This window comes from Centropristis striata, chromosome 21 (assembly GCF_030273125.1).
Source record: "Centropristis striata isolate RG_2023a ecotype Rhode Island chromosome 21, C.striata_1.0, whole genome shotgun sequence".
NCBI classification, from domain to species: Eukaryota; Metazoa; Chordata; class Actinopteri; order Perciformes; family Serranidae; genus Centropristis; species Centropristis striata.
The window spans coordinates 31,273,976-31,299,908 of NC_081537.1; the positions used below are offsets into that span (position 1 = coordinate 31,273,976).

Sequence of the window (25,933 nt, forward strand, 5' to 3'; positions counted from 1 at the left end):
AGGGATCTGGTGTTCAACAGACAGAATTTCAGACAGGTGAGTGGAGTATAGAGGGTTGCTTTGAGCAGAGGGGATAGTACACTGTGATTGACAGGATTGAGTGGACGGGCAGTGCGAGGAGGGGGGCGGGGCCAAGTGGACCAGAAGGAGCGGATGTTTGTATTGGTGTTGTTGTTTAGAGTGTACTGAAAGTTCCGACCAGAGCCTCGGTGGACGTACCTTGGTCGTTTGAGGATGTAGTGGGATGCAAGCTGAGGTGGGGGGGTCTTTGAGAGGGTCCGGAGCCGTAACATCTCCGTTACCGAGTAACGAAGCGGCAGAGATGCAGAGTCCGACATGGCGTAGTCCAGAGGGGCAGGTTAAAAATCCTCGATATGAAATCGGCAGCGACGTGATCCAGCGGTAGATGATCCAGGTGATTATGGTGAAGCCACAGAGCCAGCGCAGTGGAGGCAGCTGGAGTGGAGCGTGCCGGTTGTAGCTTCGCTGGAGACTGGGAAGCCGGTTGGACGGTGTCGGGGATTAGCAGCAGGCTAGCCGGCTGGCAGGTAAACACTGTCAGGTAGCGGTGTAGCAGGGAGGCGGCGTCCTCCGCGTTGACAGCAGTCCGCGGGCGCGGGTAAGCGTCCGGGAGAGCAGGCAGGGTGGCAGCGGGCCAGTCCGAACGGGTGTGCTTCGTGGGGCACACCAGCGCAGGTTATCCGGCCACAGAGTGCGGAGAGGAGCCACAGGAATCCCAACAGGTGAGCCCTGTACCGGCGAAGCTAGCTTCAGGCTAACGAGTGCTGAGGCAGTGACAGCAGACAGGCAGAGACAAAACTGCTGTTTCGGTGTCGCAACGGTTAGATTGAGCAAGCCGAATCTAGCAGGTGGGTTTGAGGTCCAACATTCATCAAAAGACAGACTTGATGAATCGATATAAAACATATAAAATAGCGAAAACAGCGGGCGAGGCGCGGCAGCAGCTTGCCAGCGGTCCCTCACTCACTTTTGTGGGAAAAAAAAAAAAAAAAAAAAAAAAAAAAAATTGATAAATCAATAAAATGATTAATACATGTTTCAGTTGGTCTTGTTGGTCACGATATTCCCGCCGCCAGCCCCTGACGTAAGCAGCTTGGGGTTCGACACCAGGAGTATTTCTTTCTTCCCCCTAGGTCTCTGTCATTCGTCATGGGAAAATACCACAATACCACCAGGTTCGCGGTAGAGCGGAGTGCTCTAAAAATAGCATCATCATTATACATACATGTGAGGTTCGCAGTTGTAAAAAAGGCTGCAGTTTCAGTGAATTTAGGCTACAAAACCACTCACTTCCTGGTTAGGTGTTATAAAAGACAGTAAATAAATGCACATAAATGCCGGAAGTTACGAGGGTGACCTGAGGCATGGATGTTCCGGGATGTTGAAATCACATCATTACTTTTGTTTTCACACTGGACATGAACACCCGTTCTCCTGGTTGACAGTCTGACGTTTGTCTGCCCAGGTGTCTACACTGGGACTGAAAAAAATTGGTCCAGCTAGGGCTGGGCGATATCTCGATATAAAAGATATATCAATATATTTTTAAATGTGATATGGAATTAGACCATATCGCATATCTCAATATGGTTCCATTTTTTTCCTTTCTTTATATATAAATGCTGCCCTTACTAGGGTTTGTCATATTTAGTACTTTTGTAATGTTCGTTATTCTTTCCTCATATAAATATATTTATTTTGGAAAAAAGATTGGCCTATTTCATTTCATAGGTTATTTTTATTTAAGATATTTTTTTATTTAAATGTGCACTTTATGGAGCTCTGATTTAAAAAAAAAAAAGGATGTAGGATCAGTACATCCTTTTTGTTTTTTGTTTGTTTTTAGTTTGGGGGTTTGCTTCTAAACAAATATTAAAATTTGGTCAGCTGTCTGAATTGCTGTGTCATGTTTGAGGAGAGCTAGGGATAAAATGTAATAGTAGTATGAAAAGACAGAGGTCCCAAAACAACTTAAGAGCAATGTACCAATCAGAAACTGAGAGACACTCATGTAAATTTAGTCATCGGTCTAAAAGTGCTGCATTATAAGCTCTGAACGCTCTGAAAAAAAGCATAAAATGCAATATTATATTTCATATTATTATTATTTATTATATTTATTTGTCACATGATTCATCGCATATATAATGAATGGCTGGATCATTAGTTGCAGCCCTTGACATACCCCTATAGCAAATAAGCACTGGGTTTAAAATGGAAATTTTAAAGACATACGTCTGTTCAGTGTTACATTATGTCATTTATGAAGGATTTGCAGACATTTGAGATACTTTACAGTCAAATTGCATTTGTCCGCTTTTACTACACGCGCATCCAAGACAATGTGGTACTGGTAAAATTGAAGAAAAGTGGCACCACTGACAATTGCATGTCTAGGCTCATACAATATGTATTTTCTGGTGTTTCAGGCACAAATGTATGTATGAGAGGAGAGAGAATTGAAGTGTATACAATTAGCCTCTGTGCCTGATGTATCATTGCCAATGGATGGACCACTGCAGTGGGGAACTGTTTTTCAATCTAACATCAAGGAATTGCTGGTGTTAAATCTGCAGCATTGCTCCATCTAACATACAGAGAGAGGGAGTGATACAATCAGAGAGCAGGAAGGAGAGAAAGTGGAACGTGAGACTCATTTAATCAGACTATATCAAGTCCAGTGAGCAGGTGGAGGTTCATTTTGGTTGTGTTAAATTTTGTCGTTGCTTTTGTCTGATCCCTTATTCGTTCCAGCTGCACCAATAATACCTTTATAAAATATGCAATAGCTTCATATGGCCCACATGTAAATGTATTGCACATTATAGCACTGCGAGGATCATGCTTGACTCAAACCAGAGAGAGCTGAGGGCATTGTTGGGGTCTCTGCAGGCTGAAAACAGCCTCTCAGCTATTCTACTGCTGTGTCCTAACTACTTGTAAGTCTGTTGCTGTGTTGCCTTTGTGTAAATCTTGCTTAAGTACAGAAACAGAGCACAGGGAATCTGCATGGACACAGGATACTGCTCTTCATTTTAATATGCTATAAACCACTGGAGCACACCCTTGTTCACCCTGCAGAGAGTTAAAAAATATATATATATATTGCAGCATATTAAAATATCCAGTGTGACTACAGTAGCACTCTCACACGTAACAAGAGCCTGGTATTTTTCACATGTATTTAACTGTTGCCCTCAGTGAAGTTTTAATTACTCGCAGCAGGTTTATTCCAGTGAGAAATAGCCAAGTAAGCAAAAATCTTGTTAACATTTAACCAAATATCTCTCATATTATTTTTAAAAACTTTATCTAAAAAAAAAAATAGCTGATAACATTAAACCATTATTTGTATAGCCTTCATCTTGGATGATGAGCACATGCTTGCGCTTGCAAATTTCTTATCTTTAACAAACATTATAGGTCAGGGAGCAGAAAAAATGTTTCGCCATAAGCTGGCATTAGATTGAACAAACAGCCAACTGTCTGACCCATGTGAAAAAAACTTTTTTTTTTTAACGTCACTTACGTTGTTTACATACCTTATGTTGTGAAAAAAACGTAAATTGCTTTTTATGTAACTTACATTTTTTACGCAACTTCCATGGCTCATGCTTTGTGAATCACTTTTTTTTTACGTCACTTGTGTTGTTTACATAACTTACGTTGTGAAAAAAAATTAATTACTTTTTATGTAACCTATGTCTTTTACGTAACTTCTGTGGCTCATGGTTTATGGATCACTTATTTTTTTTTTACGTAACTTGCGTTGTTTACATAACTTACATTGTGAAAAAATGTAAATTATTTTTTATGTAACTAACATTTTTTAAGTAACTCAAATGGCTCATGGTTTGTGAATCACTTTTTTTTTTTTTTACATAACTTACATTGTTTACATAACTTATGTAACTTACTTGGGGATCCCCTCAGGGATAAATAAAGTAATTTTGATTTGATTTGATTGGTTTTAATTTTGACAAACGCTTATATGTGTCATTACATGGGTAGAATTGACAAGCTGTCGTTTAGATTGGAGATCTTGTTGGGTAATTTATAGTAGGCGTAGTCATTGTCCACCATGTATTGTGCATTGCTCTGACCATTTACCATTACTTGTCTAATTTAGAAATAATTATATTATTTCCATCCTAAAGAAAATTACTTTATATGTAGCATCTGTGCAAATTATGCTGGACACTAGGGCTGCACAATTAATCGAATTTTAAAAAATAAATGGCTTGAATGTGCTGCATTTATTCATGTTTTACAAAGGGTTTAACCTGAGCCAGGCCTTACCACAATGATAATCATATCACAGTCATGCAGGTGTAGGATGATTTTTTTATAACATACTGGTATCGGATCGGTACTCAGTATTGGCCGATACCCACAGCACAAGGATCGGAATCGGTATCGGGAGAGAAAATATGGTATCGGAACATCTCTAACCGTAACCTCCTCCCTGCGCAGACTTTCTCACTCTTCATACTGCACTACATCACTTGACTGTCTCCTTTACTGCCTTCATTCAGGAGAACAGTATAAAAAAGCACACTGTGGTCATTCAGTCAAGCCCTGGGAGACTTACAATATTTAAAAATCAGATTCTGCTCAAAACTAATCAACCATTAATGCTTTGCCTGACTCTCCAAGAAAGAAAGAAAAGCATTACACAACCTAAAACACATTAAAAGATTGATCTCTGACATAACAAACTGAGGAGGAAGCAATTACCTGTGGCTTTTGAGATACAGATCAAATAGAACATGCTCCTGTTGAAAGTCAAGGGAAAACAGCAAGCGTTGTTCAGTCTGCATGTTGAAGAGCAATTCACTAATCTGCATTCAAGACAAAGCTTGATATTGCTATTTCACAGGGCTATGGGGCAAATTTATCAAAACCCATAATATAATTTCTTTCACAGATCACTCCTTATATCACTTAGGATATACGCAATATATCTGCTATAAATGGAAAAAATATGTTGGTTCACTATTCAGATTAGGATGAGAGGAACTATAATGCCAACCACAATTTAAAGTGTATGTCACGCATTACAAAAGTGCTTTAGCAATAGTCAATTTATTGTTTCATAAAGGCGTCCCAAGATTCCCAGTTTTATCTAAATGCTGCAGCGCCACAAATTTCTGACCTGCGGTTCCAAAACAAATATTTAAGTAGAGAAACAAGCTAATTATATGCCATTATTCACCACCAGTGAGAAAACATATGCCAGTGCATGTTTTGTGTTTCCATAGTTAGACCACTCAATGGGAATACAAAATGTTTTTCCCTGGAAATGTCACCTAAAAGTAGTTGAAGGTCAAAAACATTTGCATCCTAAGCATTCGGCAGAAAGCCATCTCTGAAAACTATGTGAGCACAACAGTAGAGAATTAGAATTAGAAAGCCACAAAGTGCGAACAATAGAAGTCACAAACCATTCCCAAGACCCTTGAGGCAAATTGTCTAATAGAGGTGCTGCTTGTGCAAAGAGAGAATAAGTTGAGCAAATTTAAATAAATTAAAGTAGTGAGTGTGGTTCAGGTGGGAGGAAGAAATGCCAGTAGTTTTAGTTTTTCATGACACAAAATTATATAGAAACTTTACGAATGCAACACATACAGTGGTGTTCAATATAATAGCAGTACAATGTGACTAACCAGATTAATCCAGATTAATATTTTTATTGCTACATGGCTAACAAGGTACCAGTGGGTGCAGTAGATTCTCAGAAAACCAACAAGACCCAGCATTCGTGATATGCACGCTCTTAAGGCTGTGCAATTGGGCAATTAGTTGAAAGCAATAAAAAATATACTAAAAACCTGGATTAATCTGGTTAGTCACATAGGAATGCTATTATATTGAACACTACTGTATATAGAAGTCTAATTATATACATTAAACACATTTTTTTTTCCAAATCAGTCATGCTTTTTACAATCAATTTACAATTCATTTATTTATTCACTAAACACCCAAATCCATTGCCAAACCAGCTGGTTTAGAGCAGTTTAGAAGACATGAAAATAAAGAGACAGGTCTCCCCTTAAATGTCAATATAGAGCATTTATATGTGCGACAAAATATGGACAGTACATTTAGGGGTGGGAGGGAGGGGAGTTGGACGGGTCGAACAAACTGCAGGGTTCGTGTCCAGTGTGAAAACAAAAGTCAATTACTTTTAATGTAACTTACGCTTTTTATGTAACTTCCCTGGCTCACGGTTTGTGCTTTACATTTTTTAAGTAACTTACGGTAGTCACGTCACCCTCGTACCTACTTCACTACTGGCATTTACGTACATTTATTGACTGTATAAACTGTCTATTTTAACACCATACCAGGAAGTTTTATGCGCTAAACGTAGGTCAGTGGTTCTGTAGCCTAAATTTACAGAAACTGCAGCCTGTTTTCCAACAGCGAACCGTACGTCGTCGTGCATGCTATTGACGAACGGACTATTCTGTCGTTTAGGTTAGAGACCTTGTTGAAAATAAATCTAAGTGGTTCAAATGAGGTTATAAGTAGGGCTGTGTCATATCGTATCATTCACAATTATACCGGTATATTTTTTTTTTATGGGTAAAAAAACTGCATATGATGACATTGGCAACATTCCTACTTCTTGACGTAGTGTTATAACGGTTTTCCATTAATTACCTGCACCGTGGCGGCCCGCCAGACTCTCATGTGCTACGCTAACGTCACATTTCAAGCTACTTAAAGTTTATGTACACTATGCAGTCAATATACTAAGCTGCCCTCCCACTGCGCTTCAAAACAAGAACCTACATGTCTGTATCAGTCCCGTCCCCACATCATCTCTAAATACTATCAACCTGTTAGAGGTCCAAATGGTCACACTGCTGCATTATGCCATTCGTTAGCCGCGAACTAACATTAGCTAATATTTAAAGTTGTTTTAATCATAAAAAGCTACTATTACTTCCTGTCGCTAAACAGCTTTCAAAATAAGAGCACAGAATCCACCACAGAATTTACAAGAAGACTGTCAAAATAAGATGCCTGAAATAAAACATAAATTTAAATGGAATAGTGGCATTAGAATGTGTGAGAGGGCACCAAATTTGGGCTTTTGTGAAAAAAAATGGGCCCCAGCCTGTCTGCTCCATGTACAAGTGGAAAGCATGTTGACTGTGAAAAATATTCTGTGTGATGTAAGAGTCATTTTTTTGTATTTGGCAACTGTTGAGATTTGCAATTTAAACTACATTTAGATTGTTTTCTATTTTGTTGTACGATTTTTATTTATTTATACAGACTAAAAAAATCATTCTCTACATATTTTTCAGTCATTTTTAATATTGTCAAGAATATTGTTACCGCGAAAACACTCTGATATATCAGTGTTTCCCACAGACCAGATAGCAATTTGTGGTGCTCCACTGAGTCCTAAATTCTTTAAATGTATCACTTTTTTTTAGGCGAGAAAGTAGCCACTTAGATCCCCAGTGCGTCGTTAATTTGTCTAAATACCAGCTGTTTACACTCTTGCTCGGACGAATTCGGCGCTACTCAAGCTAGCCATTGTGAGCAACGCACTTTACAGTTACATTTACAAAAATAAAACGCCCGTTGCCCTTTATAACGATAGAATTTGTGCTTTTACTTTGAAAACAGGAAGCGAACCTACCCTCGATGTAGCTAGCTTGAAGGAGCCGTTTTGACTGCTCTCGTCCCGTTAACGGCATTTGCAACAACCATTCAATATGCCTTAACGTTACCAGAGAGTCTTGCCAGCTCTGAGATCGGCCTGGTTCATTGTAAAACATGTATTTATTGATGTGAATGCGGTGTCTTCTGTGCGTAGGCTAACGTTACGGACGTTACAGTTTTTTTAATGTCCTAGAGAGGGGAAAAAAATAACAGAATCATTTTGTGGTGGTCGGTCTCCATTATGTGGGGGTGCGCCACAGAATGGTCTATGTCTGGGAAACACTGTATATAATATCGTGATAATCTTTTAGGGCCATATCGCCTACCCCAAGGTATAAGTCATCATATGTATCAAAAATCTATACTTTTAAGCAAGGCAAAGGGCCTCATCTTATACCTGGTGCAAAATGGCGCACAGCACACTGCAACTGTATTTATTAGGAAGTTTCAGATGGATGCAGTTGTTGTCACGCCCAGCACACAGGATGTGTGAGTAGCAAATGTCAGGTGCGGTGATGGTGCATTGCTATCTGAGGCAACAGGAAGTGAAAGTGGTTTCATCGTCTCATATTAACACCTCTGTGCCAATAGCGTCTTACTTTGAACCCAGATTGTGCAGCGTTTAACTGGAGTAAATAACACTCGACAGCCTAACTTGCATCTCTGTGAAGCTGTTTGCGTTTGACAGCAATTACTTTCATGAGCATCACAACATTGTCACTCACACAGGGCTCATTTTGGTGTCGAACAGGTGAATGAATGTCAAAATTGAAGGCCAATTTATCCAGACCGACATTCCTACAGTTTCAACATTGTCAAGATTATTTCAGACAATTATTCTTCAACCCCAAACTCACTTCCCGAACCTTTAGGCTGCCAGTTGCCAGCTTACCTTCACACCTGCGAGTAGAGGTTTGAATATTGAACGTAAGGAGTTATTCCATAGATGCCAAAGATGAACAGAGATTACTGAGCAAATGTAACAGGAAAAGAAGTAAAAGTCTAACAGCCAAGACAGTAATATTAAGAAGCAGTCCTATGCTTTCGCTGGCGGGGATACGAATTATAGTTAACATGGCGTATCTATCTCTGAATATTAATTAAATTTAGCCAATTTTCCAGTTGGGGCATGTATGGCTGCGGGGCTGGCTTAGTGTGCTGTGAGAGATATACAGCCTGCAGCTCCCCATCAGCTTAGTATTAGGTAATGTTTCACAATTGACTTCAAGCAGTGAGGAAAGCAATATTTTGAGCATGACAGGGAAAATGTTTATAGTATTTCTGTCATATTTGTTGGTTTTCTTTTTCCTTATGCAAACAGTGGATCCTATAAGAAATGGCCATGATTCAATTAGTCTAATCTACTAACCCATGTAAAGAAATAACCTCTAGGCCACAGACTGGCCAGATGTTGAATGTTCGGATGTTATCAGCCTCATAGTTATGAGTTAGGAGGGTCCTTGTAGGGACATTAGCCGTGTTTCTACTCGGGGGGAAAAGTGGCCACCAGGAAAGTCTCAGGCCACGCCCTCTCTAAAGTCCTCTCACTCTGCGTGTCTCCATTACAAGTTAGCCCCCAGAGGGATTTAGAGACTCTGGAGGTGACGTATGGTTTTCACCGTCGCTAACTGTGCACAACGTCAGCAGCTGAAAGCAGCATGGCTAATTATGCACAGAGTCTCTGCTGATCATAAACATAGTGATTGTGAATTAACGGCATCGCTAACTGTGCACAGAGTGTCCGGTGTTTGTTGTAAACAAACAGAGATCGCTAAGTGAACACCTCCTGCAGCAGCACGTACACACTGTACTGCTACAGAGCTAACTGTAGCTAACTGCTGCTAACAGCAGCTCTTCTTAACAAGCAGACCTCCGGCTCGTTAGCGGCTCGTTAAGAAGACTAAGAAGGAGTCGCTGGATTTGTCTCCAGATGCTTTCTTGAAAAATAGTCACTAAGGGGGTCTGAAAAGTCGCTAAATTCAGCAACAAAGTGGCTAAGTTGGGAACACTGCTTCGCCGGCTTTTACAAATGGCGTGTGTTGTTGTCGTGTAGATCAGTAGTTCTCAACCTTTTTGAGTCGCGACCCCCAATTTAACATGCATGTTGTCCGTGACCCCCGCTCACTGAACAGAATTTCAGTTCAGTTCAGATCACCCAAAAAAGACACAAAATGACCAAAAAAGACAAAAATTGACCACAAAATGATCAAAAAGACACAAAATGACCAAAAGACACAAAATGACCAAAAAAGACACAAAATGCACTTTCTCAGGAAAATGACCATAAAAAAGGAAACAAAATGACCAAAAAAAGACACAAATTGACCACAAAATGATGAAAAAAGACACAAAATGACCCAAAAAAGACACAAAATGACATAATAAAGACACAAAATGACCAAAAAAGACAAAATTACCCAAAAAAAGGAAACAAAATGACCAAAAAAGACACAAAATGACCAAAAAAGACACAAAATGACCAAAAACAGACACAAAATTACTAAAAAAAGACACAAAATGACCAGAAAAGGAAACAAAATGACTAAAAAAGACAAATTGAGCACAAAATGATAAAAAAAAAGACACAAAATTACCAAAAAAGAAACAAACTGACCAAAAAAGACACAAAATGACAGAAAAAAAACACAAACCGACCCAAAAAAGACATTAAATGACCAAAAAGACTAAAACACATTTATACATGAACACTTTAACACAGTGGAGACAGAGCTGACTTCCAAAATGATTTGGCGACCCCCAGAAATCATCTCTTGACCCCAATTGGGGTCCCGACCCCAAGGTTGAGAATAGCTGGTGTAGAGTACTACGTCACATCCCACTTAGTGATCTATCCAATCAGTAACAGGCTTTTTCAGGGGAGAAAAAAAGACCCTGCTATTCCACAGGGACGAAAAAAGTCCCGACAAAAGCCGGCTCCGGACTGCTCGTATTCAAATTAGGGGCGTTTCGGCGAGTGAGACCCGCCTCATTCAGGGTATTGCCCGGTAGTGGAAACAGCCCTATTGTAAGCACATTATATGGGCTGCTATATCACCGTTTATTGTTTGGTGCCAACCTCTAATGGCCTTAGTTATACAGGAGCAAGGAGGAACCAATGTCGTATAAGGAGCAACAGTGTCCATGCAAGGAGGACAGGTTGGGTTGGTGGATGGTTCCTTTAATACAAGACGTCCACCCTGAAGACCAGGGTTCATGTCCTGTCACAGACAGCATAGCATCCAGGACTATTTTAAGTAATTTTAAGGTCACATCCCTTGTTCATGCTTGGGGACATTTTGTTTGAGTCCATTAAGACGTAAGTGCTTTTAGGCATAGTGATTGCCGACAGTGTGAACAGTTTTCTTTTTTTTTTTTAGTTAATTATTATCTGTGGAAATTATGTGTGAAGGTGTTAGTAAAGAGCTGGGTCTTTAATCTCTTTTTTAAAGATTGAGAGGGACTCAGCAGATCAGAGTTTGGGGGAACTACAGAGGAGAGTTTAGTTTTAAACGTAGAGCCCTGCAGCGGCGAAGGAGCCAGGCGCCTTTCACAGGACGGGTGTAGTGGGCGAAGGGGTTTGTGGACCTGAATAATGGAGCTCAGGTAGACAGGAGCTGAGCCAATTGCTGGACAGGGGTTTTGAATTTGATGTGGGCTGCGACTGGTAGCCAGTGCAGAGAGATGAGGAGCAGAGTGACATGTGCTATTACAGCATGAAGTTATGCATTCAATTATATCAGTAATCAATTGAGCGCCCTGGTTTCAAAATTGTAGGAACTATTTTGAGCCATTTTCTCATGTTTGCTCTATGGGGCAAATATGTGCTATTTTCCTTGTTTGCTTTTTTACGAACCTGGTCTCACAGGAATCCGTGAAATAGCCACGGATTCGCTTAACTCAAAATCCGTGGAATAGCCACGGAATCACTCAAATTTCCGTGAAAATGACACGGATTTCGCTACAATGCAAGTTAATGACAGTCATATCCCGTGGCTATTCCATGGATATTTTTTCATATTGGTTTGTTCCAAGTCACGTGACTTTCAAGGTCTCGGCGGTCAGAACAAAAAACATGGCGGACAGTTCTCTCATTTTTAGTGAAAAAAATCTATATTTTGACTTAGTTTCTGCATTAAAATGGATTTTGATCACATTTCTAGCGAGAAATATATGTTTTATTTTCTAAATATTCATTCAGTGAAAGTACATAATCACTTTGTATGTTGGAATAGCCACGTCATTAACTTGCATTGTAGCAAAATCCGTGTCAGTTTCACAGAAATTTGAGTGATTCCGTGGCTATTCCACAGATTTTGAGTTAAGCGAATCCGTGGCTATTTCACGGATTCCTGTGAGACCATGTTGTTTTTTACACAAGTGATTGCTGCTGTATTATTTTGTTCTCCTTCTAAGCCATGTGTATATAACCGAATACTGCTAAGATAATAAATAATGTATCTTCTCGTTATTAGAGGCAGAGTTACTTGTTCATCTTGTAGAAAATCTAATTAACCCAAGAATTATGGGAAAGAACAGCAAAACGGTCAACATAATTAGCAAGTAATGTGACAGGCTGAGAGGATAATAAGTATCTCAAGCCCCGCAATTTAGCCTTCACACCACCCAATGCTTTATGTAAAGTGTGCTGCACCTATATCTAAACAGATTTGCCTAAAGCAAACCTGTGCCATTAAAGAGTCCTCTATTCCTGCTTCCTGCATTGCTTTTTTTCTTCAGCCTGACGCCTCCATCAGTCACATTCTGCACTTATACGTCCTCATAGCCACTCAAAACTGCAGCTGACAGCATTGGATTTGATCATTCCGCTGCAGCAAGAGAGACACTTGAAGGACAGCTCGGAAAAGAAATTCTATATTTTCACCCACAGAGTACGAACAAAACTATGGTAGTTAAGTCAGCCCTTGTTAGACTGAAATTATTTCAATTCTTCTTGAATAAATAGATAATAGATAACATAACAGACATACACTACTGGTCAAAAGTTTTAGAACACACCAACTTTTCCAGAATTTAATTGAAAATGATGCAGTTTAATGTCTCAGTGTACTCTGAAATTAATGCACATTTGCAACATTTAAAATTCTTGATTGAGCATGATAGTGTTTTGAAAGTAAAAAAAAGGTTCAAAATCACATTTTATGTTGGACTAAATGACTAAAAAAAGACACAAAATGACCAAAAAAAAGACACAAAATGACAAAAAAAAGACACAAAATGACAAAAAAAAGACACCAAAAGACACAAAATGACTAAAAAAAGACACAAAATGACTTACAAAGACATGAAAAGAATTCAAAAATGGACAAAATAGCCCAAGACTCCATAGAGTTAAGTTGTTAACCCATTTCTTGTTCCCTGAAAAAGGCCTACTTGTATAATTCTGAAATGTACATTATTTTCCAGTTTTGGTTAAGCTTACCTTTTTTTATTTACCTCTGGCAGTTCACCAAAGTACCCTTTCAAGCTGTTCATTTGACTTGAACTGCTTGAATTTTAAAAAAAAACTGGAAAAATTTAGGTGTTCTAAAACTTTTGACCGGTAGTGTATCTCCAACTGAAAATTCACCATATTGGCTGCCATATTGGTAATTTTTCCCCTCTAAATTTTTTACTACTCTCAAAAAGCCCAATTTGTTTTGTATGTTCTGTAAATGTGTGGGTTAAATTACTTTGGCTCATTTGCTGCTTTTTTAAACCAGAATAACTCAATGAATGCAATTAAAATAAAGTATCTAGTCATTATAACATCCCCAATACATCCAAATGTTTATATTGTGTATAGAAAAAACCACACATCACTCTTTTGAGGTATTCCTGACAGGTAGTGTCTACCCCATCGGGCTGCTCATTCATCTCACACACACCACACATCTGGCAGCAGCATGGCCATAGAACTAATGCCCACATGGACGAATGCCGAGACCTCCGCTCCAGCTTCCTCGGGCTCGTTTCCACCTCTGTGCTCGGAATGCCGAACACCACAAGAGGCTTTTGGAGATGGTGTGGGCTGAATTCTGTGAAATATAACACCCTAAGAAAACCCCACATGGTTCAATTACATAAAATGCTGTTTATTGGCCTCTCCCTCACAAGCCTTTGTGTATCACAGATGCCATTTGTTTTGTTTCAGCACATGAATTGCATTTATATACAATCTCCATAGAGAATGGCAAGCATTATGAGTGCCAAGAGAAAGTTTTCCGGGAATGAGGAACTTTCTTTGGACTTCCATGTTCACATTCCTCATCCATTCTTCAACACATCAGTGGGCCCATGGTTTGTCAAAGTCATTGTTTTTTGGCTAAGTAAGCTGTTCATTCATTTTTATATTGAAGATTTTTGACTGATATGTTTTTGCAACAACAACAACAAAAGCCTATAATGAATTTAGGAGATTGTGTAAGCTATGATTAAAGAATGACACATGTAGGTCATAAACACCCACAGAGCCTCATACACACACAAACAATTGTTTTTTCATGTTTTCATGAGCCATGGAAGTTGTGAAAGTTACACTCCACTCCTGTTGATTTTCTTCTGACTTTTTTTTTTACCTGTTTTGTCATCTTATTAATAATTATTATGTCTCTGTTTCTATGAGAAGGAGACATCTTCATGAACACCTCCAGATTTTTTACCAGCAGTAACATTGACCTCTTTTTGGTTCAATCCAATAAGACCATTCAACAAGCTAATTTGCACCACAATTGAATAGAAACACGGCGAGACACACAGTTAAAATCAATGGCCATAGCATAAATTACGGATGGGAACTATTAATAGATGATCGATTACTGGTTGTTAAGAATTTAATTGATCTGATTTTGGTATCTAATAAAGAGACAAAATACATATAACTAGAAAATTTCCTCTGGGGAAATTCTGAAAGGGCCACGGGGGCTACTGCCGGTGTGTGTACACTATGATGAGATTCTTCAGAGATTTCAAACTATGCCCTTTAACCTCAAAATGTGTGTGTGCGTGTGTGTGTGTGTGTGTGTGTGTGTGTGTGTGTGTGTGTGTGTGTGTGTGTGTGTGTGGCGAAAATCGCATAAAGTTACCTCTGTGTGTGTGTGTGTGTGTGTGTAAGCTGTTCATTCATTTTTATATTGAAGATTTTAGACTGATATGTTTTTGCAACAACAACAACAAAAGCCTATAATGAATTTAGGAGATTGTGTAAGCTATGATTAAAAGGGTAAATCACATATATTATCTTGTGAAATGAGACAGCATAAAAACATTTAAGCACTCTCAAAAAGATGTTGATGTTTGTCTACCGAGTGAGTTTTATGGCAGTTTGAGTGCAGTTCTAGTTATAGGTTTTATTATAACATATTAGCTTTTGTAACTCTGATGCCATTTCAAATGGGTCAAATCCAACAGTTTGACTTCATGTTATTGAGCTAAAACTGCACAAACACAATTCTCTACTGATGTTTGGTTTAATTTTTATACTCGACAGATAATGAATCATCCATCCTCCTATCAGTTGATGCAGAGTGCCTTCTTTATCTGGTGGAAAATCCAATTAACCCAAGAATTATGGGGAAGAAAAGCAAAGTGGTCAACATAATTAGCAATTCATGTGGCAGGCTGAGAGGATAATAAGTATCTCAAGCCCTGCAATTTAGCCTTCACACCACCCAACCCTTCATGTAAAGCATGCTCTACCTATATCTAAACAACAGATTTGTCTGTAAAAACCTCATGTTCGCACACTGTGCTTGTGATTATACCATTAAAGAGTCCTCCATTCCTGCTTCGTGCATTGCTTTTTTTTCTTTAGCCCAACGCCTCCATCAGTCACATTCTGCACTTGTACTCGTGGCCACTCAACACTGCAGCTGACAGCATTGGATTTGATCATCAACCACTCAAGTGCACCTCGTGATCTTGTAGGACATGAGAAGTCATAGACATCACATGCTTGGTGTTCAAGTGGTTTAGTTTTGAGAAAAATCACTGCATTTCCTAGCTTGCTAAATTGTAAGCCTCTGTGGTGTGACCATGTTACTGTTGCAAAGGAATGACGATGGAAATAAAAAAATTAGGCTGTCAAGACTATGAACATTTTACTCCATTAGCTTTGTTGCCTAAACCCAACCAAGTAGTCTTGTGCACTAAACTGAACAAAGTATTTTTGTTGCCTAAACCCAACCAAGCAGCTTTGTTGTCTAAACCTAACCAAGCAGCATGGTTGCTGAAAGCTAACAAAGTACTTTTACTGACTAAACCAACCAATTGGTCTTGTGGACTACACTTATCCAAGTAGTTTTGTTTCTTAAACTTGACCAAGTAGTTGTGTTGCACAAACATTTCCAAGTAGCTTTGTTGCCTTAACCTAACCAAGTAGCTTTGTTGCCGTAACCTAACCAAGTAGCTTTGTTACCTTAACCTAACCAAGTAGCTTTGTTGCCTTAACCTAACCAAGTAGTTTTGTTGCCTTAACCTGACCAAGTGGCTTTGTTGCCTTAACCTAACCAAGTAGCTTTGTTGCCGTAAGCTAACCAAGTAGCTTTGTTGCCTTAACCTTACCAAGTAGCTTTGTTGCCTTAACCTGACCAAGTAGCTTTGTTGCCTAAACCTAACCAAGTAGCTTTGTTGCCTTAACCTGACCAAGTAGCTTTGTTGCCGTAACCTAACCAAGTAGCTTTGTTGCCTTAACCTGACCAAGTAGCTTTGTTGCCGTAACCTAACCAAGTAGCTTTGTTGCCTAAACCTTACCAAGTAGCTTTGTTGCCTTAACCTAACCAAGTAGCTTTGTTGCCGTAAGCTAACCAAGTAGCTTTGTTGCCTTAACCTTACCAAGTAGCTTTGTTGCCTTAACCTGACCAAGTAGCTTTGTTGCCTAAACCTAACCAAGTAGCTTTGTTGCCTTAACCTGACCAAGTAGCTTTGTTGCCGTAACCTAACCAAGTAGCTTTGTTGCCTTAACCTGACCAAGTAGCTTTGTTGCCGTAACCTAACCAAGTAGCTTTGTTGCCTAAACCTTACCAAGTAGTTTTAATTCCTAAACCTAACCAAGTAGCTTTGTTGCCTAAACCTGACCAAGTAGCTTTGTTGCACAAACCTAACCAAGTAGTTTTATTTCCTAAACCTAACCAAGTAGCTTTGTTGCCTTAACCCAACCAAGTAGCTTTAATGCTGAAACCTAACCTAGTACTTTTGTTGCCTAAATTTAACCAAGTCGTTTAATTTACTAAACCCAACCAATTAGTCTTTTGGACTACACTCTACCAAGTAGTGGTGTTGCTTTAACCTAACCAAGTAGTTCTATTCCACAATGTTAACAATTTGTTTTAAACTAAAATCGTTTCACAGCTTTAAATAGAATGGTTGTATGTGTAATTTTGGGAGTCACTGGCCACTTATCATATGCATGCACATTTGCTGAGACTGTGTATTAACTAATAAAGAATCCTGTTCTATGTTTGGAGCTATGATTTTATTTATGTAACTGTTCATGAGACTAACAAGAAGACCGCAATGTGTATATACAATGTATATATGAGTGTGTTATTATGGCTTTGATGGACAGTAGACACACAGTTATGACATTCCACTGTATTCACCATTTTTTTCTTGATGCACAATAAAGGTAAATTGCAAAAGCTCATTTTCTACAGAGGTTTTCTGGGGGGAGTGGTGATGTGCTACATCCTGCAGGAGACAGAATTCCTTTGCTAGGGTAGTAATAAATCAGATATTTTTCCAAGAACTTTGGGATAGTTAGGACATATTTTCCACTAAGAGACAGTTAATAATTAGAAGCCAGGAACATTGGAATTTGTTTTTATCCGATGAAGATTAAATTCCTGGAGGTGTGTTGATGAAAACATGCTATGCAAACTAACCATGCAAAAATGATGCATTGCTTTTACTTCAAAACACCAGGACAGGAGACACCTTAAGTAATATAACTCATTAGCATTGCATAATACTTTCGAAGGAAATATAATATGACCCACACTGCTTCACTGGCAACAGTTTGTTCCAACGCAGCAAGTAGTATGACGTTACCACACAGCAGTTAAAACCTGTTAGCCAATCAATATTGTTTCTACATGATTGTAATTTGTGAAAGACAGCTGGAGCCGCCTTCATAAACGGTCTGTGGAGGAATTATTGTTATGTTATATCAACTGAACCTTGACTAGAAAAACTTTACTCAAAATGTTCCTGGAAAATAACTTAAAGAAACAGAGGACTGTGGCTTAAATGTTGCCCATTTACGTCATTCCCTGTAATTGCTTTTTCGAACACTTCTGTCCAAGTATAAACAGCGTCATTACCTAAAACATGCCAAGAGAGGTAGAACTGTAAGGATAGGAAGAAAAGATACACAGGAAGATATAGAAACAAAGACATTATAAATAGTTGGGATTCCTTGCCAACAATCACAGCGGAGCAGCTGTGTTCTGGGACAAAATGATGTGATTTTGTGCCGTGACAAAGAATGTATGGCATGTGTGTGTGCGTGTGTCCATCTGTATCTCAATCTGCGAGTGTGTTCGCATGTGTAGGTTTCAGGGTGTGTGAGTTAGGGGGACAGCAGATGTAAAGCATGGGAACAGGATGCCATCTGAATAACATGAGATGCAAAAAGAATGACACATGTAGGTCATAAACACCCACAGAGCCTCATACACACACAAACAATTGTTTTTTCATGTTTTCATGAGCCACGGAAGTTGTGAAAGTTACACTCCACTCCTGTTGATTTTCTTCTGACTTTTTTAACCTGTTTTGTCATCTTATTAATAATTATTATGTCTCTGTTTCTATGAGAAGGAGACATCTTCATGAACACCTCCAGATTTGTTTTACCTGCAGTAACATTGATCTCTTTTTGGTTCAATCCAATAAGACCTTTCAACAAGCTAATTTGCACCACAATTGAATAGAAACACGGCGAGAGACAGAGTTAAAATCAATGGCCATAGCATAAATTAGGGATGGGAACTATTAATAGATGGTCGATTACTGGTCGTTAAGAATTTAGTTGATCTGATTTTGGTATCTCATAAAGAGACAAAATACTTATAATAACAATGCAATACAATATCTACCGGCTTGTAAATGCGAGTGGATTTTACAAAAGCAATGAGACATCTTACCCATCAGAATGGCCAATTTGAGGAAAACAGAAGAAGTACTCGAGCAGTGCAATGTATTATCTCTTATTTTTTATATGTGTGTTTTTCCGTTACGAGCTGTAGTTTGTGTGGTGTTTTGGGTTGTCTGTTCACACAGCTAACAGGTTTTTAAAAGTGGCAGTTGCCCACGATCACAGACTGTATAATTAATGGAGATAGTCACTGTGACGTCACCCGCTGGTTTGTGAACTGCTTGTTTGAGGCATCAAGTTCAGCGTTGTCATCTTGTGTCACCATCTTGTTTTCGGAAACGGGGAGTAGACCATATTTGTAATGTGGAGGAGCGAGAGGGATCTGATCACTGACTACAGCCTCTCTACACCTCAACCTGAGAGAAGTCACTGCTAATTCTTGTTAGCATTAACTGGAGCATTAACTGGAATGTTCATTTTGGCTAGCAACAAACAAAAACAAAAGTTTGAGTTGAGTTCGAGTGACAGCTCAGATATCAACCGCCGAGGACGACGTAGTTGGACTTTTGCTAATGGACGGGACCCATGCTCCTTTTTGGAGAAGTGGATACCTGAGGTAATGGATCCTGTGGCTACTTTTGAATGGGCACATTGAATCGGACCAGCGAGGGACCCAAAGGTGCAACTGGAGGCCCGGGGGCCACATACGGCCCGCACCCTCTCTTGAAGTGGCCCTCAGTACAACTACATGCATTTAAGCATGAAATCCTAAAAGTGCAGTGTAAAAATGCACAAAATTACTTCTTGCAATTAATGTTGGTCTGCTGTTCTTGAACTTTTTTGCGCCTTATAATGAAGTTTCCTAACTTCAAGGACAAGCGGGCAGTTATGGAAGCTGCAAGGGCTAAAAGTCCTTTAGCTCAAATTCAGCCAGCAAAGACCCCAGGGCCGGGGGTCTAACTTTAATCCTGGATTGCCCCTACTACCCCCCCGGAAGAGCAACTTGTTCTTTTTGTTTCAATTTGTTTCAAAATTTGCAATATGTTTGAATGGAAACCTGGTTCATTCCTTGCTCATAGTCATTCTGAAATTTCTTAAACCCTCCAGGTGAGACTCCTTGCTTGGAGATTTAAGACCAAGGTAACCACATTTGCAGATTGTGATATTGCATATGTCTAACTGCTATGCTTTCCACAAGGGAAAAATAAGTAATGCAGTCAAAGGGCAGGAAAATCCGTTTAAATGAAAAGTGAAAAGTGTTCAATTCTGCCAGCAGGAGTGTTCGTTTCTGCTGGCCATTATCCAGGAGTGAGAAAAAAAATCACTTACTGCTGTGTAACATTCCATCCCTCAGTATCTGACTGAATTCTTTAACTGGCTCCTATTATTGGTTCAACCTTTCACTATCCACCTGCAGCCAAGAAGCATTGCCAGTGCTGCTCAAGACATCCTTCTTCGAAAACGATATAAAAGGGAGAATCGATTTACTTCCCTTTCTCTTTCCATCTCCATCATCCCCCTCAGGTATTTCAACTCACAACCTGATACAGCTGAATAGTTTGATTTGTCCGATATAAAAGCCAAATGGAGCACTAATCTTTTCACTTGGCACAGCCAAATCTCAGAGGCACAACTTCAGTGAGTGCAAAGGACTGCTGTTTATTTTATGCTTTCAACAACTACAAAACTGCAAGAAGTTGGCTATCTTTGGCAGAAATAGTTCATCTCTCTCCAACTATATATCCTGTATAAGTACCACAGAGAGTCCTAACCATTACTTCAGGTACACAGTGAAAAAAAATGCCTCTTTCTTTCTTTTTGTAATGATTAAGAGAATAAACAAAACCATGCCTCTACTTTTGACGTCTTAAAAATCTCCCTATTTGATTTTAAGCAAACACTGGAGCCAAGGTAGGGAGATAAATCAACAAAAATTAAACAAGAAAAAGTAGTTCAACCAGTCCTGCACTCTTATCACTGCCAAAAACTTACATATAATATGCAAGGAACAGAATGAAAAATTGAGCTTCTTATTAAAATGAATTACTGTAAAAGCATATTATGCCAACAAGGGGCTGTAAAATTGGAGAGACTCCGGCAGTTTCAATCAATAATTCACTGTGCTCATGTTGAGTGGCCAAGTTCATCAAAAATATATTTCAAAAAGATATGCCTCTCACAAAATTGGAAAGCCGTTTGGAAAGCAAAATGTTGGGTGGAAACATCCCTCAGCTTTTCTCTGTCTGTCTGTCTGTCTGTCTGTCTCATTTCATTGGGATGTATCACAGCATCAACATAGCCTGGGACGTAATTGAAAAGCTGTTAAGACCAAAGTATAGATAATTGAGATAAGGGCTGATTGAGATTAGATCTATATTTCCTGCCACTTTCTGTCTTAAGGAAGTGTGGACAATCCCTTATCATTTGGCATCAGGCCTTATCAACATCACTTATCTGGGCCCGTAATTATCAGCAATCTCAAAATCACTATGAAGAATCGCAATTAGTTTCCACAAGATTGAAAAAATTGATCTATTTTACATGGGTATATGAGAGCTATTTACAAAGCTGCAAGAGGAAGTAGTAAAAAATTAGAACGATGCCAAAAACTGTAAAATTAAATAAAGATGTCTTTTAATTTTCTCAGTGGACACATTCTACAGACTGAAGGGCAGATAATAAGTACATCTTGAAAAAGTAATAAAAAATTTAATTAAAAATGTATTTTGGAGGTGTATGAAAATGATGTGAGTATTGCAAACTACACACAGGTTAATTAAAGAGGACCTATCATGCTTTTCCTTATTTTATGTCCTTATATAGACAAAATGATATATCCATTCATCCATCCATCTATCCATTTTCATCCGCTTATCCGGGGCCGGGTTGCGGGGGCAGCAGGCTAAGCAGGCGTCCCCAGCCACAACGTCCAGCTCCTCCTGGGGGACCCCGAGGCGTTCCCAGGCCAGGAGAGAGATATAATCCCTCCACCGTGTTCTGGGTCTTCCCCGGGGCCTCCTACCAGTTGGACGTGCCGGAATACCTCTAATGCATAACTAAAGAGCCACTGTTGGCCAAAAAAAAAAAGAGAAAATCGCGGAATGGAGCCGCAAACCTTATATTGAGCCTAAAATGAAAATTAAACAGCCTAATAAGTCTAAATTAGCCTACCAACATTATTAATAGTCATATTGAACATTTATTAATATGATTTTGAAAACTAGTCTATCTCAGGGAACTCAAAACTTAAAGGTTAAGGCGCCAGGCCGGAGACTTTCGTAAGCTATGAAGCACATTTTAGTTGACTCAAATGTCAAAACTTTTTTAATATGCTGTAAAAAGGCTATACAATTTTACAATTGAGGAATACAAATAGCTTTTGGTCTACACCATTGATAAATGAACATTTTGATGTAAAAATATGTATATAATTTTTTATGTTTCAGCCACGGGGAGCCCCTGCAGGTGGCCTAATGAGCCACATGAGGCTCTGGAGCCACAGGTTGGCCACCCCTGCTCTAATGGGAGGATCCTTACCAGATGCCCAAACTACCTCAGCTGACTCCTTTTAGAGGAGAAGGAGCAGCGGCTCTACTCGGAGCTCCCTCCGGATGTCTGAGCTCCTCTAACTATCTCTAAGGCTGAGCCCAGCTTTAATATGAACAAGCCTTAGCAACAATAGTCTTTTTCACACCAAACCTTGGAGGGATTCGGTTGAACTCATGCCGTACATCCACCATCGCATATACATATATCCTTAGGAAAGCCTGGACTTCACTGTCAATTAATTTGTCTGTGTTTTCTTCTGGGGCTTTTTGTGTGTGTTTTTTTTTTTGTTACAAGCTGTAGTTTGTGTGGTGTTTTGGGTTGTCTGTTCACACAGCTGTCAGGTTTTTAAAAATGGCAGGTGCCCACGATCACAGACTGTATAATTGATGGATGTAGTCACCGTGACGTCACCCGCTGGTTTGTGGACGAGTTCAGCGTTACACTTGTCACCATCTTGTGTCGCCATCTTGTTTTCGGAAACGGGGAGCAGACCATATTTGAAATGTGGAGGAGGAGAGGGATCTGATCACTGACTACAGCCTCTCTACACCTCAACCTGACTGAGAGAAGTCACTGCTTATTCATGTTAGCATTAACTGGAGCATTAACTGGGATGTAAGTTTTGGCTAGCAAAAAAACAAAAACAAAATGTACATTACTTACCAAAGAAAAATGAACAACGACTCCTTGGAGCGTCTATTAGTCCAACCAAACGCTGAACAAGACATTTTTAATGAACAAAAGATTCAAATAAACTGTAAACAAGTGAAAATACAGTGTGAAAGGCTAAACGTTAAGAGGCCAAACTTTTTTTTTTTACTTTGATGACACGCATTGCTTTGCTTCTCTTCCGATGACGGCTCGCTTTGTTAGTGACGAAATTTTCTAATTTGTATTGAAATGAATGGACTGAAATGCTTCTGCAGCCGCCGTCAGCGCCCCCTGTTGGAATTTTCGCTAGAATGCAGCTTAAGGCACTTCCTGGTTTATCTCACTGCTCAGACCGGGAGGTTGCCGCTTGCCATCGACTGTGTTTGACCAATCACCACACACATTCACACATGGTTACCCTTCTGTTGGGAGAGGAACTAAAATGTTCCTCAAATCAGGGTTCTAAGATCTACGAAGTTCGTATTTCTTGCAGTGCGGACACAATAAAAAGGCAGGTTCTTAGAATAATGCCTTTTCCGAACTCTGTAGATATTTTGTTAGTGTTGAAGGCATGCTCTGTGGTTATTTGTCTGCTATACGTGCCAATAGGCAATTGATGTTAAAATATTAACCAAATCCACTGTATTAGGTGCAGTAGTGCTTCATTAATGCAGGTCTAAAGAACCACATTGTTATCTAAAATCAACTGGATGTTCCATCTGCTGTCCTCACGCAGATTTTCCTCATAGCTTTCATATCTTTAAAAGTTAAAATGTAATTTTACTATTTCTAAAGGCATCACTCTGAGACCTCACACTTCTGTGCCAGTTCAGATTTACTACTGATTCCCTGCTCTCAGACACTCGATAAAAATCGGCCATGAACTCCTTCCCCCTCGGGAAATCAAGAAATGTAATTGTAAGAGTCAGATAGTAAGGGTTTCAGGGCTGTATTTTCTATTACAGCATAATACCTCTTTAGACATGATGAGGCCAAGAAGTCCTTCTGGGGAATAATTATCTCTAACTTTTATGAATAAATGTGGCGTCTGGAAGTGTCAGGTTTTGTTTGTCTTTGGATTAATGTCAGCCTGCCACAATGACACGTCCAGAAACCTGTCACATCGCAGCGGCACCCTCCTACCTGAGCCGTATGTGTGTCTGTGTGAGGTTCATTTCAAAAGAAATCTAACTCACCCCAGCTGCAAAGCCCAAACTTCCATCCAAGATGCGCTTCTGAAAAGGTCAGACAAGAAGAGAGATTGTGCAAGTCAGTCAAATCCATATCCTCAAACCCTTCAGTAAAACTCTTACTGTTGACTGAAGTGGCAGAAATGCAACATGTCCCGGGAGCTAAAAGGTCCAGAGATGATGAAAAAACAACATAATCTACCAACAAAACCATTCTGTCAATGAAGGGGTTTAAGTATGACTCTAGCATAGGGTTGCAAAGGGGCGGAAAATTTCCGGTAAATTTCCGGTAAATTTCCGGAAAATTTCGGGAAAATTTCGGGAAAATTTCCGGTAAATTTCCGGAAAATTTCCGGTAAATTTCCATGGGAAGTTAAGCTTGGGAATTTTGGAAATATTCCATATTGGAAGCTTTCCATGGGAATAATGGGAATTATGGGAATTAATGGGAATTTAGGAGAACTAATTGGGAATATATTATATACAAGCATAAATATAAGCAGAAGTCATAAGAAAACATCCATACAAAATGTTTTCAACAGATATTTCAACAGATTTATTTGTAAGTAGAGTAGAACACGTTCTAATTACTTGTTTCATGGATGAACAAAAACAGGAGTGTTGGGTTCAATATCACCCATCCCCTAACCCCACTCATTCAAAAATGCACCCCCCCCCCCCAATCCAAAAATCTCCACAAAGTCCCATTCAAAATGTTAAATGAAAAATACCACTCTTCCTCCAAAACGTTCCATTAAACATGCAAATCTTTCTTCAAGCAATCCTCTGCATTTTTGCATCAACATCCCGTCTTTGTTTCCGTCTTTGAAAATTCCGGGAATTTTGCAACCCTACTCTAGCAGTTATATTGGAAATCCTCAGTTCTTGGCAACAGCAGCTAAATGGTTAAGAACATTTCAAAGTACTGCTAACGATCTTCAGAACATTTATATAGTAGTAAAGAAATGGAGTATTGACCAGCGAGGCATACTGTTTAGGTGTTACGTGCGACAACCCAGAAAGGTAGCCCAAAGGGGTCCTGACCTAGGGCTGGGCGATATATCGATGTAAAAGATGTATCAATATATTTTTAAATGTGATATGGAATTAGACTATATCGATATAGTTCAAATTTGCACTGTGATCCTTGCTCCAGGAGTAGGACTATGAAGTAGCATTAAAAAATAGCATAAATACTAAGAACAACAACAAGAATGTAACATGAGTAAATGTACATACAGTATAGTCATCATTTATAAATTATATAAAAATAATACATAAAAATCATTTATGGGATTAAAATTCAGAAAATTAACAAATATACTATTTATGATTAGGACTGGTGTTGATTAAAAAAAATAAACTATGAAACGCGAGAAAATATGAATGTAGAATATTTCTAAAGCTTGATTTTGGAAAGCACTTGGTTGTATGAGTGTGTTTAAGTGAAAACAGAGTTTTATTTAAGATATTTTTTATTTAAATGTGCACTTTATGGAGCTTGGATTTTTTTTTAAAAGGTACTCGTGTTGTTATACAGTATTTATGTTCACTTAAATAAACGGTTTCAATAAAACTACTTGTGACATGTCATATTTGACTTTGACTGAACATTTGCTCTCACTTTTGGATAAAAATATCAAGATATATATTGTATACCGGTATTCAGCCTAAATATATCAGGATATGACTTTTGGTCCATATCGCCCAGCCCTAGTCTGAAGTAAAAAACTAAAAGCTTCTG

The 25,933-nt window shown here is 39.1% G+C and overlaps 1 protein-coding gene across 2 annotated transcripts in view; it reads right to left on the reverse strand.

Annotated features, from left to right (window-relative positions):
* LOC131959436 (zinc transporter ZIP11-like) overlaps window positions 1–25,933 on the reverse strand; it is a 234,907-nt gene that overhangs the window by 203,349 nt on the left and 5,625 nt on the right. For both annotated transcript variants that reach the window (XM_059324634.1, XM_059324635.1), the window contains exon 3: window positions 24,196–24,234. In XM_059324634.1, the coding sequence (XP_059180617.1) occupies window positions 24,196–24,234 (39 nt within the window). The remainder of the gene's footprint in view (window positions 1–24,195; window positions 24,235–25,933) is intronic.